Raw genomic sequence first — 16,257 nt, 5'->3', positions numbered from 1 at the left:
CTTTAGGTAATTTTCAGGAATAGTTCTCCGGGGTTCTTGATGGACATACAAAGCTCTTCTTTGGATTTTGGCTGTCTTTTGTTCTGTTCTCTGTCATGATGATCCCACAATGCTTCAATAATGTGAAGGTCCAGGCTCTGGGGAGGCCAATCTGTGACTGATGGCGTTCCACTGGTGTTTTTCTATCCAGATAGGTTTGTACTGCATTGGCAGTGTGTTTGGGATCATAACCATGCTGAAAAATTAAGCTGTTGCCAATCAGACTTTTTCCAGATGGTATTGCACAGTGGATCAAAATCTGATGGTACTTTCTAGTTTTCATAATCCCCCAACACCATCAGGTAGCCTCAAATCATGACAGAGCCTCCACCGTGTTTTACATACGGCTATAGACACTGTTGTACCTCTCTATACTGATGACAGTCTTTCTTTTTAAATGATTTTTTTGTGGATTTATCATTCCTTAAGACCCTTTGCCATTGATTTTTAGTCCAGTTCTTGTGTAATGTGGCATAGCTCAGCTTTTTCTCCGTCTTCCTTCCTTAAGAATGGCTTCTTGATAGCCTCTCTCTCACAACAATAATGCAGATGTTCAGCAGGAGGATAATTTTTTATGTTCAACACCTTAGTTTGGTATGTTGGCACACAGCAGTAAACAAAAGGCTGAAAAGGCTGATGGGTATTCTCTTAGTTATAAAGGTATTAGGTCCTAAAGCCTTTTATAGTAATTCAAGTGGTGGCCTGTTACTGTTGGTCAGTGGGAGAAAAATTATTACGAGGCCTTTAATAAAAAAAGGAAGCGACTAACCCTCATCGCTGGTGTGTGGTTCTGTCCCATTATCAGCCTCATCAATGGTTCCTGGTTCACTGTGTGGACTGTCACTAGAGAAACAAAAACAGACCAGAAAGACATTAATATGTAGATATAAAAATATGAAAAAATCATGTTTGTACAGTGAATTTGTTAATTTACTGTCACAATTCAGCCTTAAAATCAATGCAAAACAGAGCTGAACACACTATAGTATCACATACGTATTACACTGTACCACAATACCTACCAATACTCTTCGCCCCCTGTCATGCACTTCTCATAGACTGGGCCATCCAGCTCTCGTTGACTTGGAAAGATGACTTCATTGTGGCTAATTATAGTCTTGATGACTTCGTTAACATGAGCTTGACATGCTACAGGATCCTGGCCATCTGGGATGGGCATCAGAGTTGGACCAAAGCAGATAGCTAAATTGTATGGATCCATCATGTTCTCGTCACTGTACTGTGAAAGACTGACGGACGGCACAGGACAGAAGTCACAATTTTTTGTTATGTATGCAAACTGTACATCTATTTAGCTAAAACCTTATTGATAACCAAACAACATAAATATGTGCTAATCTGATTATTAAGATTCATCAGTTCATTTAGAAACGATTCAATTTCTCTTTCTATTTTGTCTATTTTGACAGAATTTGCAGTAGCAGATACGTCTCTTAGGGCGTCACTGGCTTCACCTGATTTCAGTCCTTATGTACAGTCATCACTGCAGCTTACTTGAAAAACATTTTGATCAGTCAACCTCTCCAAGGAATCAACTTACACCGCACAGCCCACTCTTAATAACGAAGTCATCGAGTCATCAAAAGGAAATCATCAAGAGGAAGCCATAATAAATGTCTACTTGAACATTGTACTTAAGCTGAGGTTGAGCAGCATCATTGCAGTTCATATGGCTCCAACAAATTTGACAATTAAATCAGCTAAATTCAGTAAAAGGAGCACAGAAAACATCTATTGTCAGAAGAAAGGTTTCTTATTCCAATATGGAAACCTATAAATAACTTCTAAAACACTGATATAGTAATAAATACCATGTCTTATTTTAAATACACTTTTGTTTTGTCTATACTTTTTTCCATATTGTATGCCTATTCTGTAATTTTCATATTAGTAAAGGTGTAAGATTCAGTGTCATATCCTGGTGCTTAAGCAACCGCCGAACTCATCTTTTTACACTGTTTTGGGAGACCCAAAGCAGTGAAATGTGTGACTCACTGGTTAAGGAAAGCAAAAAGATATCTCATGACGATTATGATGGTCCGAGGAAGAGTGACAATAATCTGCTGGATGTGGTGTGCTCTCTCAGCTTCAGACTCCAGCTCTGAAAGACAGAAACAGAGACGTTTAAAGATGCTGCACTGAAAAAAAAGAGAGACACGAACTGCAGCTACAGTGCCAAGGCAAAAAGTGGTGGAGATTCTGAAAATGGTTTTTGACAATTTAATATGCCGCCTCATGCATTTCACCAGCCCAAAGCCACAGTGAGTGATCACATTATTTGAAACAGTGGAGAAATTATCCTGTGGTGAACTTGCACGTGGCACAGTTATGTGGCCTGCACCCCAAAGCAGAAAGCACTGGTGTTACTGTTAGACTGCTTCCACGTGCAGCACGGCATGACTTTCTCTAGTCCAATAAAGCTAAACATCTACCTATCACTGTGTTTTCTCTTTTCTGTGAAGGTGAGTGAAAAACGCTTGAAGCAAGGTCTGTTAACTCACTGATAGTAGAGATGAAATCCAGGAAACGCTCCTTTGGGAAGAGCGGGTTCTCGAGTCCTCTGAAGTACAGCTTCAGGACGCCTGCCACTGAGTTTATATCATGCTCATTCTGATCATCAATCAAGGGATCCTCACCTAATTAAGAAACACACGAGTGCTTTCAGCGGCAGCATTTGTTGAACTGAAAAACGTATCAAGGTAGTTCATCCCACAGATCATGTTGAAATATTGACTAACCTCTCTCAAATGAGTTTTTAATATCATTGACCTCCACCTGCGATCCTGGCACACGAAATATGCCTTGCTGCTGCAAACCTGAAAGAAATACAACCCAGAATTTACTGAATTAGAGTTACGCTAGCTGCCATTATCTCCAAAACCACTGCCAGCTTCTTTGAAAGCCCACTGGAAACACATAACACAGAGCAGGAAATGTAATCTAGTCATAAAGGGAGATGCATATTTTTCCAGCAGAGGGCCCCTCAGTGAGTCTGCACCATATGGTTCCAGTTAGAGGGTTCTAATCAGTTTTCTGTAGTTTCATTAGGTCCAGATCCAGGGGAAAGGCCTGCAGGCTAAACCAACGAGCTGAAGACAGATGTGAAAGGTAGACAGGGAGGAGTTATGGGCGGTGGGGGTGAGTTGGCTGAACTTACTAAACAAAGACCAATGGGACTTTCAAAACTCTCAGTGTGTGACCTATTGTTATGAGCCTGCGAAATCACTGGTAAGCAGCTGAGTGCTGCGGTGGCGAGCAGAGCAAGCTTCTACCAGCATCTATTTGTGAAAATAGACTGCTGATGTCTCTTCTTGTAAGTCTAAAGAAGTTTTCAAAGGACTTTACTTTACAGTTCACTCTCGTTATTTTTGCCCCATCACGCAGAAGGGCTTGATGAAAGACTTACCATATAGATTGATGTATCTGATACAGCTTTCAACAACAAGTGGAATTGGTTGACCTGAATCCTGAAAAGAAAAGAAATAAATACATTATGAATTTTTGCTTTTATACGGATCTAATAAGTGATATCTATCTATCTATCTATCTATCTATCTATCTATCTATCTATCTATCTATCTATCTATCTATCACATAGTATAATAACAAAAAAGCAAAACATGACAAGACAGAAGTAGTCTAATACCAAAAACTGCACAAACAGTTGTGAAGACTTATAGCATGCAGGTAGAGCAGAAGCAGCAGCAAATGAATGGCTACTATTAGTTCGGAAGTTTTAGTTTGTCATGTTCCCTCACTATGGCAGTACCTGAATGCGGGCGCGGGCATTCCTTCTTCCTCTGGGACAGAAAGCAGCAAAGCACAGAAGAAGAAGAGGAAGAAGGGTCAACAAAAAGGTTAGAAAAGCTCAACTGAGTCCTTTGCAAGTTAAAAGCAAATTACAGGGACTGGTCATAACACAGCCTTAGAAATGCAGTAAGGATTGGGTGCAGTGAGGGACAAAGCAGACATACTGCTGACTCCTGCCTCAGTCCAACAAAAAAAAAGAAAGAAAGAAAAAAAGCCAGAGATGGTAAATTGTTCTGGAAGGAAATAAAGAGACAGCTGACTGACGCTCTGTCTGTCTGCACCAGCAGAACCGTGGAAGGAAGGAAACGGATTAGAGGTTAAACAGAGGCGTTATATCATGATCAAGGGCAGCTGGAAGAGGGAGGAACAGAAGGCTAAAGAGGAAGAGAACGAGAGCGAAGGCTCTAGCTGCCTTTCCCTCCTGCTCCACAGGGACCGCTCGGTCATACACCACCACCAGAGGGTACCTTGATGAATGCCTCCATATTGCCGTTAAACAGCTTATGGTTATACACGGAGCGTGGCCTAGGCTTCCGCATTTTCTGTGGTTTAGGGGGAAGGGTGGGGGGCCTGGAAATGACGGACAAAAGGAGAAAAACAAACAAAACAAAAGACCACATTGTGTGAAACTATAGAAAAAATATGGTTCAAAAGCAGGTATTAAAAATCTGGCTCTAAAACAGAGCTTTATCATCTGTTTGTTTGTGGTAATACAAACCAAGCGGTAGAGTAAAAAAAGGGCTTGAATGCAATTTCCATTTCATTGCTAACAGTGGATTTGGAAGACCAAGACTGGAGTATAATTTTTTTTAAATGCTTAAGTGCAAGTAAGAGAGAAGTAATTAAGTTTCCACAGTTTATAGTTAATAAAAATACAGACCTAGAAAACCAAATGTGACATGTGATTATACAACCAACTGAATGCCTTTTGCATCATCTTTAATATTATGTGAACACTAATGAAAATGACACAAATTGTTTTTGATGTCATTTTATTTAAGAACATACTAGGACAAACTAAAGGAAAATCCTGAGGCCTCAATTCCCCGAAGTGGTGAGGGATCTTTTCCTCTTGTAGGGAAGGATCACTGCAAATCAGCACAAAGCTGTTTTTGTCCTGATGGTCTCTTCCGATATTAAAGTGCCCCATTCATGGGGCACGAGGGGTCACAGAAGTGTGATGAGTGTAAAAGTACAAAAGCGAGCTTCACAGTATGCAAAACCTTAACACCAATGCATCCTTTTCAAAGCACAAAATGAGGGAATATGTTTTAGCAGAGTGGTATTCTCTCTGTTGGAGTTACTGAGTGGCTGTTTAGATATTGGATTTTCCTTAAATTTCTCATCTGTCATTAAAAAAATCATCAAAATGCAAAATCTGTTATATCCATTCACATACATAACAAAATCATATATGGCCACAATATACCCACAGAAAGATGGAAACAACCTTTTGGGTAAGTTCAGCAAGATGCAAAGAAATATCCTTTTAATATTTATAACAATAAACAATATGTTTTAAAAAAAGCAACTTGTACCTTTTTTGCAAATGTTAAATACTTTCATGACTACATAATACACGCAAACATGTCATTTATTTTTCCGGTAGGAATTCTTTAAAAACATTTTCTTTTCCTTTCTTTTCTAAAGATGAATTAAATATCTTGAATTCTGAAAAGAGTGGAATAAGCAGGTGTTTTGTGGCAGAGAGTCAGAGATTAGAAGCAGCTCGCTTCAAGTGCAAGCTTACCTTGTTGTTCCGCACTCAGCTCTTTCCCCTGCGAAGGAAAAAGACACACACACACACACACACGCACACACGAGGGAGATGTTATATACTGGTTTCTTTCTGGTACACATTATACAGACTCCAGTCAGTGTCCAGCCTCACTAAAGGGATTCATGACAAACAACATCGCCATTGAGGGCTGGGTGAATAAAATGGTGCTAACACCATTCACTGAAAAAGCTCCTGAGCAGTCGTAGCTAAAGCCTCAGGGGAGCCAGAGGGCCCTAAAGGGTTACAGAGCAGAGAAATGAGGGTGGCAGCTGCAGTGTTTGTATGGTGGGTAGGGAGGGGTCCTTCAGTATTGAGACTGAACAATGTCTTTGCTGGCTCACTGAGCCTTTTGTTATAGGTTTTTAACCACACATGCGTATGCTTATCCTTGCATTCTGATAAACCTAAGAACAGGAAATATCATGTAAAGAATTATTTAAAAAGAGAAGGATAACAATGGCATCAATGAGAGCATTATTTATTTATTCTATATTTACTCTGACTAACAAAGGAAGAAAGAGTGAAGGCTAACTCATTGCTAGCAGGTCTTTGGAGCATTAAAGTGAGGAACCAACAGTTAGCCTGGTATGAAATCATTCCACTGAGTGATAGACCTCGCTACCTTTGAGCAACCTTGGAATTACAGAGCAAGCATTCCTCATTCAAGCATGAGCGAGAAACTCTAAATTGATTTTTGATTCCTCTGTGACATATCTATTCTAAAAAATAAAAAAAAGTGACAAGAACAAATCATATTTTACAGAATAAGGAAATTGGTGAGTCTTTATCTGGAAAAGAAGGGCTGGCAGATGCCCCAGCACAATCTTGTCTAGTGCCAACACTTGACATTATGTTTTTATTAATACATGCAGCAAGATGTAAACGCCATGTGGCACTCACCGGTCTCATCTCGTTCCCCTCTGTCATGCTCCCACGCAAGCGCGCGTACACAAACATACACAAACATACACAAACGCGCAAGTCTTGGGTGTGAAGCAACGAGCTAATGAGCACGACTCGGCCCTGATTGATCACCTGAATAATTAAACATGGGTGGTACCTGGAGGCGCCATATGCTCTGCTCATACATTCTCTCAGCTGCGACACCACGGACATTGAATGATAATGTGATTGTTTATGGGTATAAGAGTGTGCAGATGATTGCTTGCCACATGACTTGAATATAATCACAGGAACAATCTCAGGTCCTGAAAATATAATAAATGCTTAAATAATGAATATAACCTGAATATAAGTGTGAAAATCTATGCATGGACGACTCAAGGCCTCAGCTGGCTGCACCTATTAGTTGAACCCCTGGTGCAGGAGCAGCTGCAGATATGGGCCTCAGTTTGGTCCTGCTGATTGATTGGGCATAAACTGTTCACAGCCGAGGTGACAAGGGGACCCTTGGGGAAGAGGGGGAGCCAAGAAAACCTCTCTCTTGCAGCCTGGAAATAGAAACCCCCCCTGCGGCTACACCATACAGAGACTAACTGGATAATATTTTAACCACTGGAGATAAATAGAAGGTGGAATGAATACCTCAAAGTGGATATGGTCTGCTCTTTCGGGTGGTACTTTTCTATCTGAATATCAGCTCTTACTCCCTCTGCTATCTTTAAAAAAAGTGTCTGGTGTCTTTGTGGACTCTGATACCTCGCTTCCTGATAGCTGCACCACTATAACCCCGAAATCAACAGTTTTCTGTGGGTCATTACTCAGCAAAACACTAGTTCATGCACATGCCATTACCAGACGCCAAAGAGAAATCAAGAGAAAGGGATTCTTACCTTCCCCCAGTGTCTGCTTCAGCAAGTCATGCTTGGCCTGCAGCTTAATGATGAGGTTACTACCATTCAGGTACTCTTTGAATTTCTAGATGGAGATGTGAAGAAACATTTCAGTACCATTGAAATCAGCTTAAATGCTTTTTCCTCTGCTCAGCTGATAACTGATGGCTTTATTTTGAAAAGGTGCTCAGAGGCCATGACTTTGGACCGAGAGATGAACTCACTGAAAAGTAGAACATTTCTGTCTCCTGCTGATTCGCTCTCCTCTTGGCTATATTGAGCTTGCTCATGTACGTCTCAGAGGCCACAGATTTGATGGATTCAGTGGAACGGCTGTGTTGAAAGGCATCTGACACGTCAAAGTCCTCCACTGTCAGCATGTCCTGCAGTGTTTGCATGGTGGCATCCAAAGTCTTCCTCACCTGGAGAGATAGCAGGGTCACCCATAAAGCATTACATCGTAACCTGTGCTGCCCATGTATTTTGTTTTGCATCAGAATATGAGTTGAGAGCAGGCTACAGGTCAAGCATACATCAGGCCTAGTCATGAAAATGAGGAGTGTCTGGCACAGATACAAACTGTTCATGAAATTATTGAGAGAGGCTTTTTGTTTAGAATTGAGATTGATAAAGCCCATTTCCCCTAATGGCATTCATTATCTTCCAGAACACAATTCACTGGGAGACAGGGAAGAAACAGAGCTGTTGGCGCTTGCAATTTAAACAGTCCCTGGTTATTATCGCTTCCATTTCCACCTTTCTGTCGGCGTTTCTTAATGAGAAAGGTCTCTTTTCATCTTTTCATCATATATAACTTCATAGAAAACACAACATTGGCAGTGTGACAATCTAAATATATTCCCAGCCCCTGCAGAGAGAGGGGTCATCGGAGAGTAATTGCAATGAGAACAGATGGTGATGTGGCCATCCTGCTCCGATGGTATGATGGCCTTGGGGAAAATGAGAGAGGGCTTTTTGTTTAAGAGGGGGAGGAGAGGGCTACTGGTGCTGGACAGACACAGCTCATAGGCCCTCACCTCCTCATTTTCAATTTTTAGTGTTGCTAAGCGAGACTGCAGTTGATGGTAGCGCATCAGAAGTTCGGTCTGAACCGGCTGCTGGGCGCTCACTTGGCACACCTGAGGGTGGAGAAAAAACAGGTTAGAAAGGAATAAAAAAAATAGTAATTAAACTGCAATATTTTCTAGCATCTCACCTCATCTCCCATGTGTGGCAGGTATTCAAAGCGCATTGGAGGACAGAACACCTGGTTATGCATATCCATGATCTTGTGCTTGTCACTGCGGGAGTCCAAGTTGTCCACTGCATTCTCCAGGATGTCCAGTCCCTCGTGGCGTGATGTCTCCAAGTTGTACTCCGCAGACAAATAGGTCCTTAGGGTGCGTGCCAAGCTAGCATGGTAGCCCAAGTCACAGCACTGCAGAGACACAATACTAGATTAATAACTCAGAAATAAACTGTAGTTGTTAGCAAAATGGTAAAAACAAAAAATTAGTGGAAAAAAGGAACCACTGCATGTGGTCTGTAACTACAACTGAGTTTTCACAGTAATGCTAAGTGAAAAGTTCCCGTCTGAAATTGGATGTAGTTAAAAGTCTGCTAACAATCACAGGCAACACCAATGCCATGATATACTGACCATGATATACTATTTAACTGTGCTATAAATTAATACGCCAATATATGTGAAAGAATAAGAATGTAAAAGTGAAACATTCAAGTCTAATTATATTCAGTATTTTTTCAGTTATTTATTTAATGGACTAAATTCCAAATTATAACCTGATACAATAAAAAAAAAAAGTACAGTTCATAGAATTACAGCAGCTAGCACAGTAGGACATCAGGGATAATTAAAGAGCCTTATCACACAGAGCTGTAAGAAGTAACCTAATTAAGAAGAGAATAGTAGAGCAGAGGTTTAGAGGGAGCTTGAGGCAACTGACAGCTCTGTAAATCACTAAGTAGACGCTCTTTAGCACTCTTTAGTACTGAGGAAGTAGTCTCTTCAGTTTGTATGCTTCATTGCACCACTCAGTCAAACTGGCTCAGTAGACCAAACACTCGAGGGAGTGAATTAGCTTCTTTTTAACTAAGCAAACAGAGTGAGAACACATTCACTCATATCCTTACATCCATATAAAATCTAAATAAAATGCTACAAGTACTATTAACTCCCAGTTGCACCGCACTATAATCATAGGAAGAGTACAAAGTTTCTTATGTGGTGGGCTGTGACTCTCATATGACAAACTAAGCCTTTTTTCCTCTCACTTGATTGCAGCAGACAAACCAGTGGAGCTCATGATCCCACTCCTTTTAGCCCAGCAGGATTAAGGATGACATGGACTTTTCATTTTCTAGACACTGAGTACGCAAGAGCTGCCCAGCAAAAAGGCAGCCACAGCCACAAATCGGGTTCCCAGCATGCCAAAGTACCACCATTGAGCTGCATATAGCCCAACAAAGGTTAAGCCACAAGTCATGTGTGTAATATTACAGAAATGCCACTGAAATCATGTCTTATCACAACCGTCCAGGAAAATGTGCATCCATCACCGTGGCTAATGTAGCTCCGTATGGTGAGCTGGCCTCAGGCAAAAATGTAACAAACAGGCCAGGAGCTCAGAGACACGAGGAAAACACAATGTGACCTTCAGATTTAGAATTTATATATTATATATTTATTTTTCATATATTTCAAATGTTGTTGGTCAAAAATGGTGATTAAAAGCTTCTTCATCTGCTTTCTGAGCCATAATGGGTAGCAGGTCACCCGAGGTTGAGAGGCTTGTGCCAGCCACATTAATTGTATTCATGCCTGCATAAACAGAGCCTCTGCTTTCACCAGCTGACTTTCACTGACTTCCAACCAACAGTGGTTTGTTAAACAAAGTCATCCTTTTAAATAAAGATAGTGAGACTGTCCAGCAAGGGTTTTGATTAACAATGTGAATAACTTTTAGCTTGAATTGTCAAAAACAACCACAGAAATCACATTTCGCATACTGCAGATGAGGAGAGATGGGTTTTTTATCAGTGAAAATTGAGTTTTCATTTGTAATAAGTAAAGTGCAGCTGCTTAAGCTTCAGAAAGCCTGTGTTCTACATTATGATTCATGAAAGAAAAGCCCACAGATACCAGAAGAAAATGTGCCTCTGTGTGTATGTGTCTTTGTCCTGGGCCATGTTTTTTTTCCTGGGCGACAGTTAGAGGCAGACAGTTACAAGGACATGCTGTGCTTGTCCCAGCAAAGCTCCCAAAAGCAGCATCAACAAAAACAAATGAACCACAAAAAGACTGAGGAAGAGGAGAGCAAGCAGACTGAGCAGAAATAATTCTGTCAACACTGATGGAGCCCATTGAAATCATCAGTCAAAAATGTCCTTCTGCGCTGAAGTACAGAACATTGCTAAACTAGATGTAATGTCAACAGTTAGTCAGTAGCATATCAGTGTTAGGTTTGTTATTAATAATCCCCCCCCCCCTCCCCCCAAAAAAAGGTGCTAAGTAGACTTTACTCGGGCCAACAGAGCAGCTTGAAAACAAGCAGCTTACAAGCTAAGAGCGAATGAGACACGCGAACAGATGGAGAGAAAAGTGACAGTGCTACGGTGTTAAATCGACATCAGAAATCCCAGCTGACAGAGGTAAACAAACACATGTGCTTAGTGCATACTTACATCAATCATATCAGAGACGTCATGGATGTAATATTTTGCAACCACAGCATTTGTTGCTGCCAGGTTCAACAAATAGTCATTCCGAGCTTTTGTGCATTTCAGCTTATTCTCTGAATACTTGGCCTGCCTCTGGGGAGATAAGAGGAGAGAGCAGACAAAGGGGAAAAAAACACATCAGTGCTGTAGGGAGGATCATGAGACAGGTAGAGATGGAAGAGAAAGTTTGGAGAAACAGGCTCTAGAGAAGCTAATAATAATAATATGTATTAAGTGGCACAGCCAGGCTCACACCTAGTTATTATGGCTGTGTGCTGCAGCCAGTTTGCCTAGCTCTGCATCAAGACCAAAAAACAGCAAAAACCCGGGGCTGGAAATTTAGGCCAATGTGAAAGTAGCTTAAATGGACCTTTAGGGGTTGTTACAAAAGTGAGTCCCTCTGCACAGACTAATGTTAAAATAACAACATTTATGATACAAACAATCATATTTACATCCTGATACAAAATTATAGATTTCTTTTTTTGAAATTCACCTTTTGTAATGGTTTTAAGTATATGGATACATATTGCTAACCAAGCATGCTAGCATTAACTAATAGCTTTACACTCCAAACATTTTCTGGCCACCACAAAAAAAAAGGTATGGCTATATAAGACTAAGGCAAAGGCTTCACAAAAAACTAAACAAAAAACTAAAGGGTGATGCTACAATGATTGCATAAATTTTATAAATCTTATAGAATCTCTAATATACAGTTTATTGTTATTATTGCGAAACAATACTAGCTTGTCTATGTAAAGGGAACAAAACTACTCATTTCTACCTCAACAAAGCACCAGTTATGATATTATTAAACCATTTCTCTATAAAAACAGACATTTTAAGATGTTAGGTATGAATATTTGTTTATATAATTGATAGCCACAAATACACGTGTTGCTTCTACCTGTTTACCATGTATACATCAAACAAACCAAACAGGTATTTTCAAATTTAGCTGACATGGTTTGCCTTTCTGTCGGCCTGTATTCCAGTGAAAATTTAAATAAATACCTGCAGTTGCACTCAGCACTTAAATAGGAGGAAAAGAAATGACACAGTGACATAATGTTCTGAAAACAGTGTTTTGTGTTTTTTCTGTTACATTATGCCGAAAATGCTGCAAAAACTTGTCTCACACCAGTAAACCAGTGATTCAGGCTCAACCCAGAAAACCACTGCTGCTGTTTGAAATGCAACAAAAGATTCACAATTATATTCTTTTTTTGTACTTTGCAGGGGCATTTTAGTTCTGATTTCACTAAGCCACTGTGATGCAAATTTTAGCAGGAAAAGACTTTAACTTTGCATTCCTTCGTCTTCCTCTTCCAAGTGTTTGCCGGTAGAATAATGAGACAAAAGTGTGGAAACCATTCACAGGAAAAAAACATAAATTCACCGCCACGTTGTGTTATAAATAGTCTGTGGCTTCCAAGCTAAGCAGCATCTCTGAGGATACCAGCCTGAGGATGGAGAAACACTGCCGTACTGACAGCCTTTTGATTTTCTGCACCTGAGAGATGATGGAAATTTCATTTGCATGAAGAAATCTGAGACGAAGATGCAGAATAAAAAATGCATAGGGGTATCTAAAGTTCAGCATGCTCCGGAGAGCCCAACATGGAGTGGAGAAGACTTTTCACAAGCTAGAAATCTGAATAAGATGGAAAGGGAGTGGGGTTATTGGCCGAAAGTACTCATCTGGCTGCAGACCTACAGTATGCTCCTGAGACTTTCTGTCTAGCTGCTGGTCTACTCATCTCTCGATATTTCCAAGTACACCTGACAAAGAAAGCTGGCTTACCATTAACTGCTTAAAGGTTTTTCCTAACCTAAATGTAAAACTGATGATTCAGGATTTAACAGCACAAACAGATCTGAATTTATGTAAACATATATATATATATATATATATATATATATATATATATATATATATATATATATATATATATATATATATATATATATATATATATATATATATATATATATATATATACCTTCTCCTTCATCTTCTCGATTTTCCTGACGGAGCTGCGTCTCGGCTGGCGGTCTTCATGCCGGAGGAGGTTGACGTTGAGATCTCCCGACTTGCTGAACTGTTTCTCTTCCTGCTTCTCAGCGTCTTTCAGCTTGCTCTCTGCACTGATGCTCTCAGTGTGGTACATGTGATATGTTTTCATCACCTGCAAGAAGAGTATAACAGATGATTTTATGTGGCTGAACATCACAGCCTTTTACAGTATTAGTTACGAGCTAAACGTACAGAGGTTTGTGGGTAACAAATACCTGACGATACTTTGGTTTTATGTTCCAGAGTACCCTGTATTTTCCTCTTGCAGCTGTTTTTTAAATTCACAGTGTAAACATTATTTATTACTGAGATCTGCACCACTCTCAATATTACTTTTTACTCTTCTTGAACCTCATTTTTGCTGTTTATTTTCTTCGTTTTTTGCATTCACAGTATAAGACCTTCACCATGTGCTTGTGGCACTTTTACATTAACAATGCTTTTTTTTTTTTTAAATTGTATTCTGTACTATTTTTATTCTTTATCATGTTCCTGTAACACAGTAATTTCCCTTGTGAGATCAATAAATCTTATCAGTGAAGGGCGGGTACACTGTGGACGGCTAACTGATCTATCGCAGGGTTAACAGAAAGAGAATGACAAACATCCACACGCACATTTACACTTATGGCCAATTTCAAATTGCTAATTAAACCTAACCTGTCTTTGGACTGTGGGAGGGTGCTGGGGTACTCAGACAGAAGCACAGGGAGAACATGCTGAGCTGTCCAGTGGATTCAAACTCTGGACCTTGTTGCTGAGAGGCAACAGTGCTGGCTACTGGTGCCATGTTATTAAACAGAGCAAATAACTCTCAGTATGAGCTATTTACCATTTAACATTAATTAATGATACAGTATTAAAATGTTAATTAACACCCTAGATAAAATAATACAGCGTGAGTAGTAATAGTATGTATTCATCTGTATTTTTAATCACATGGTAAATGGACTGGTATTTATATAGTACTTTCTGCTCCATCTGTGCCTAAGTACTTTTACCGAATTTTCACACTCACACGGATGAATCAGGGCAAACTTGGGGTTCAGCACCTTACTTCAACGCACAGTTTGGGGGAGTCAGTAAAGAAAATCTTCACTGTCTCTTTACAAAATCTGGTCTGATTTGAGCCTTTTCGTGGTGGCCAGGAGGATCAGTTTGGGTCATCAGTACAGAAGTAACACAGATGTTACTACATGTGGAATATTTTAAGTGGATCCAGAGCCCCAAAGTTGTCTGTGGTTTAGACTTGGCTGTCAAATCTCCAACTTGCCCCCTCTTCCCCTCCTCCCCTCCTCGCTGTAGCTTTCCTGGCCTGTTTCCTACAGTAATTCCTCATTACCTCATCCTTCTACATTTTCAACTCTTTGGAGAAGCAGAATGACATTTTATTCTGTCTTCCCTGGAATTAGTGTATCTCTTCACTTTGATCTCTACTTAGACACTTAAACTTTTACACCCCTCTCCCCTTGTTCAGCATGATGGGGATACGACCGCAGTGGCAGAAAACCCTCATTAGACAACGCAGGAGCACCGCTTGTCCCTCTTAACTCAACACAGATGCTTGCTGAGAGTCTCTCGGAGGCCCATTCCTAATTCTCTCCAAGCTTCAGCTGTGCCTACAGGAGGTGTGTGCATTGTTGAGTCGTCTGACAACAACCTAGGGCTACTTAGCTTCAGAACCTCAGAGTCTCTGAGCTGGTGAAAGACACAGTCAGAGGATGACTGGAGTTTTTCATAATGAATGCAAGGCAAACCTCTGCAATGCCCAAATATTAACATCCACAATGATGTGAAAGACTGAGAAAATGAGGTGGTTCATTATGGGATGTGCAGTGTGTCTTTGAAGACACTGCTTCAGCTGCATTTTAACATAGGTTTTGTCAAATACATAATGGCACAGTGCAATATGTCTTCTGCTGTTATTCATCTGTAGTTGTTATCTAATTTAAAGACCTGGTTTTTCCCCTATGTCTATATGTTAAAACATAGAATGGGCAAGCATACTTTCTTATAAATGGAGGAATGAAAACTAGATCCAAACCATCACCTGTGACAGAACCTCAGAACCACTATTGTTATATTGTCAGCAACAGAATAACTGTGTGAAACTAAGGAGCAGACATCAGGCACAAGGATCAGAAAGATAAGATACACTATAGCTCTATTTATCCCCTTGGGGATATTAAGCTCGTATACCAGGAAATTAACACAGGTACAAGCAAACAAAAGTAAATTTTACAGGGCCGAGCTGCTGAAAGCAATATCAGGAAGTGCACGACTCTTTAGGACAATCAGGCCCTTTTCAACATTTTTTATTTTAGGGTTTGTTTTAATGATAAATTGCAGACAACAGGATCTTCGAGTGCTTTTTTTTACTCCCATTTCAGCATCGCACTATATTTGAAAAACAATATTTTGAACAACAGCTTCAGCCCACAGTCATACCTCTCCTCCCCTTACCTCTCACCAAGCTGCCAGAGATCCAAATGGGATTTCACAGTTTTGTTTTAGCAAAATTCGTTTTGTTGGCAACCAGCAAAAGTGTTGGAAAATACCACGAGGTAACCACCATGTGGCAACGCTATTGATTTAGCTATTTTGAACAATGAAGTAACAAAGGTCTAGTCTAAAATAGAACAAAATACTGCTGCCTGTGGATCATCAAGATGGGAAAGAGACTGCTCTGTCAGTCTTGTAACCTTTAAACTGCCTTGAAAGTGTTTGCTACAGGTTGTGGTGATAAGGAGAAACCATTTCTAACACACCACTTTTCAGCTCTGAAATAAAATTGTTCTTTTAAATAAATGGTGGCAATGCAGAATGAAAACATAGACTGTATACAATGATGGTCATGGGCTTCAAGTCCAAAAAGTGAAGCCAGTAAGAAAATGACTTTAATCTGAATCTTTTTTTAATGGCTAGCACGTCCATGATGAGAATCTCCTGTTCCACCACCTCTCAAGGGTGCTCTGTTAATTGAAATCATGTGA

General features: G+C 40.1%; 1 protein-coding gene across 5 annotated transcripts in view; it reads right to left on the bottom strand.

The window, feature by feature from the left end:
* Positions 1-16,257, bottom strand: part of srgap3 (SLIT-ROBO Rho GTPase activating protein 3) — a 55,637-nt gene that overhangs the window by 7,255 nt on the left and 32,125 nt on the right. For 2 of the 5 annotated variants that reach the window (XM_082532543.1, XM_082532545.1), the window contains exons 5-18: positions 13,191-13,376; positions 11,149-11,277; positions 8,660-8,881; positions 8,481-8,582; positions 7,668-7,865; positions 7,444-7,528; positions 5,621-5,648; positions 4,338-4,440; positions 3,467-3,527; positions 2,799-2,876; positions 2,562-2,696; positions 2,056-2,161; positions 1,062-1,289; positions 809-882 (exon numbers count right to left, since the gene is read on the bottom strand). In XM_082532543.1, coding sequence (XP_082388669.1) covers positions 809-882; positions 1,062-1,289; positions 2,056-2,161; positions 2,562-2,696; positions 2,799-2,876; positions 3,467-3,527; positions 4,338-4,440; positions 5,621-5,648; positions 7,444-7,528; positions 7,668-7,865; positions 8,481-8,582; positions 8,660-8,881; positions 11,149-11,277; positions 13,191-13,376 — 1,735 coding nt within the window. Of the gene's footprint in view, positions 1-808; positions 883-1,061; positions 1,290-2,055; positions 2,162-2,561; positions 2,697-2,792; positions 2,877-3,466; positions 3,528-3,565; positions 3,861-4,337; positions 4,441-5,620; positions 5,649-7,443; positions 7,529-7,667; positions 7,866-8,480; positions 8,583-8,659; positions 8,882-11,148; positions 11,278-13,190; positions 13,377-16,257 lie in introns of those variants that run through there. The other 3 variants (XM_082532544.1, XM_082532547.1, XM_082532546.1) reach the window with 3 other exon arrangements.

The sequence above is a fragment of the Aulonocara stuartgranti genome (assembly GCF_965226115.1).
Source record: "Aulonocara stuartgranti genome assembly, chromosome: 5".
Lineage (NCBI taxonomy): Eukaryota > Metazoa > Chordata > Actinopteri > Cichliformes > Cichlidae > Aulonocara > Aulonocara stuartgranti.
This window is presented reverse-complemented; position numbering and strand designations above follow the sequence as displayed.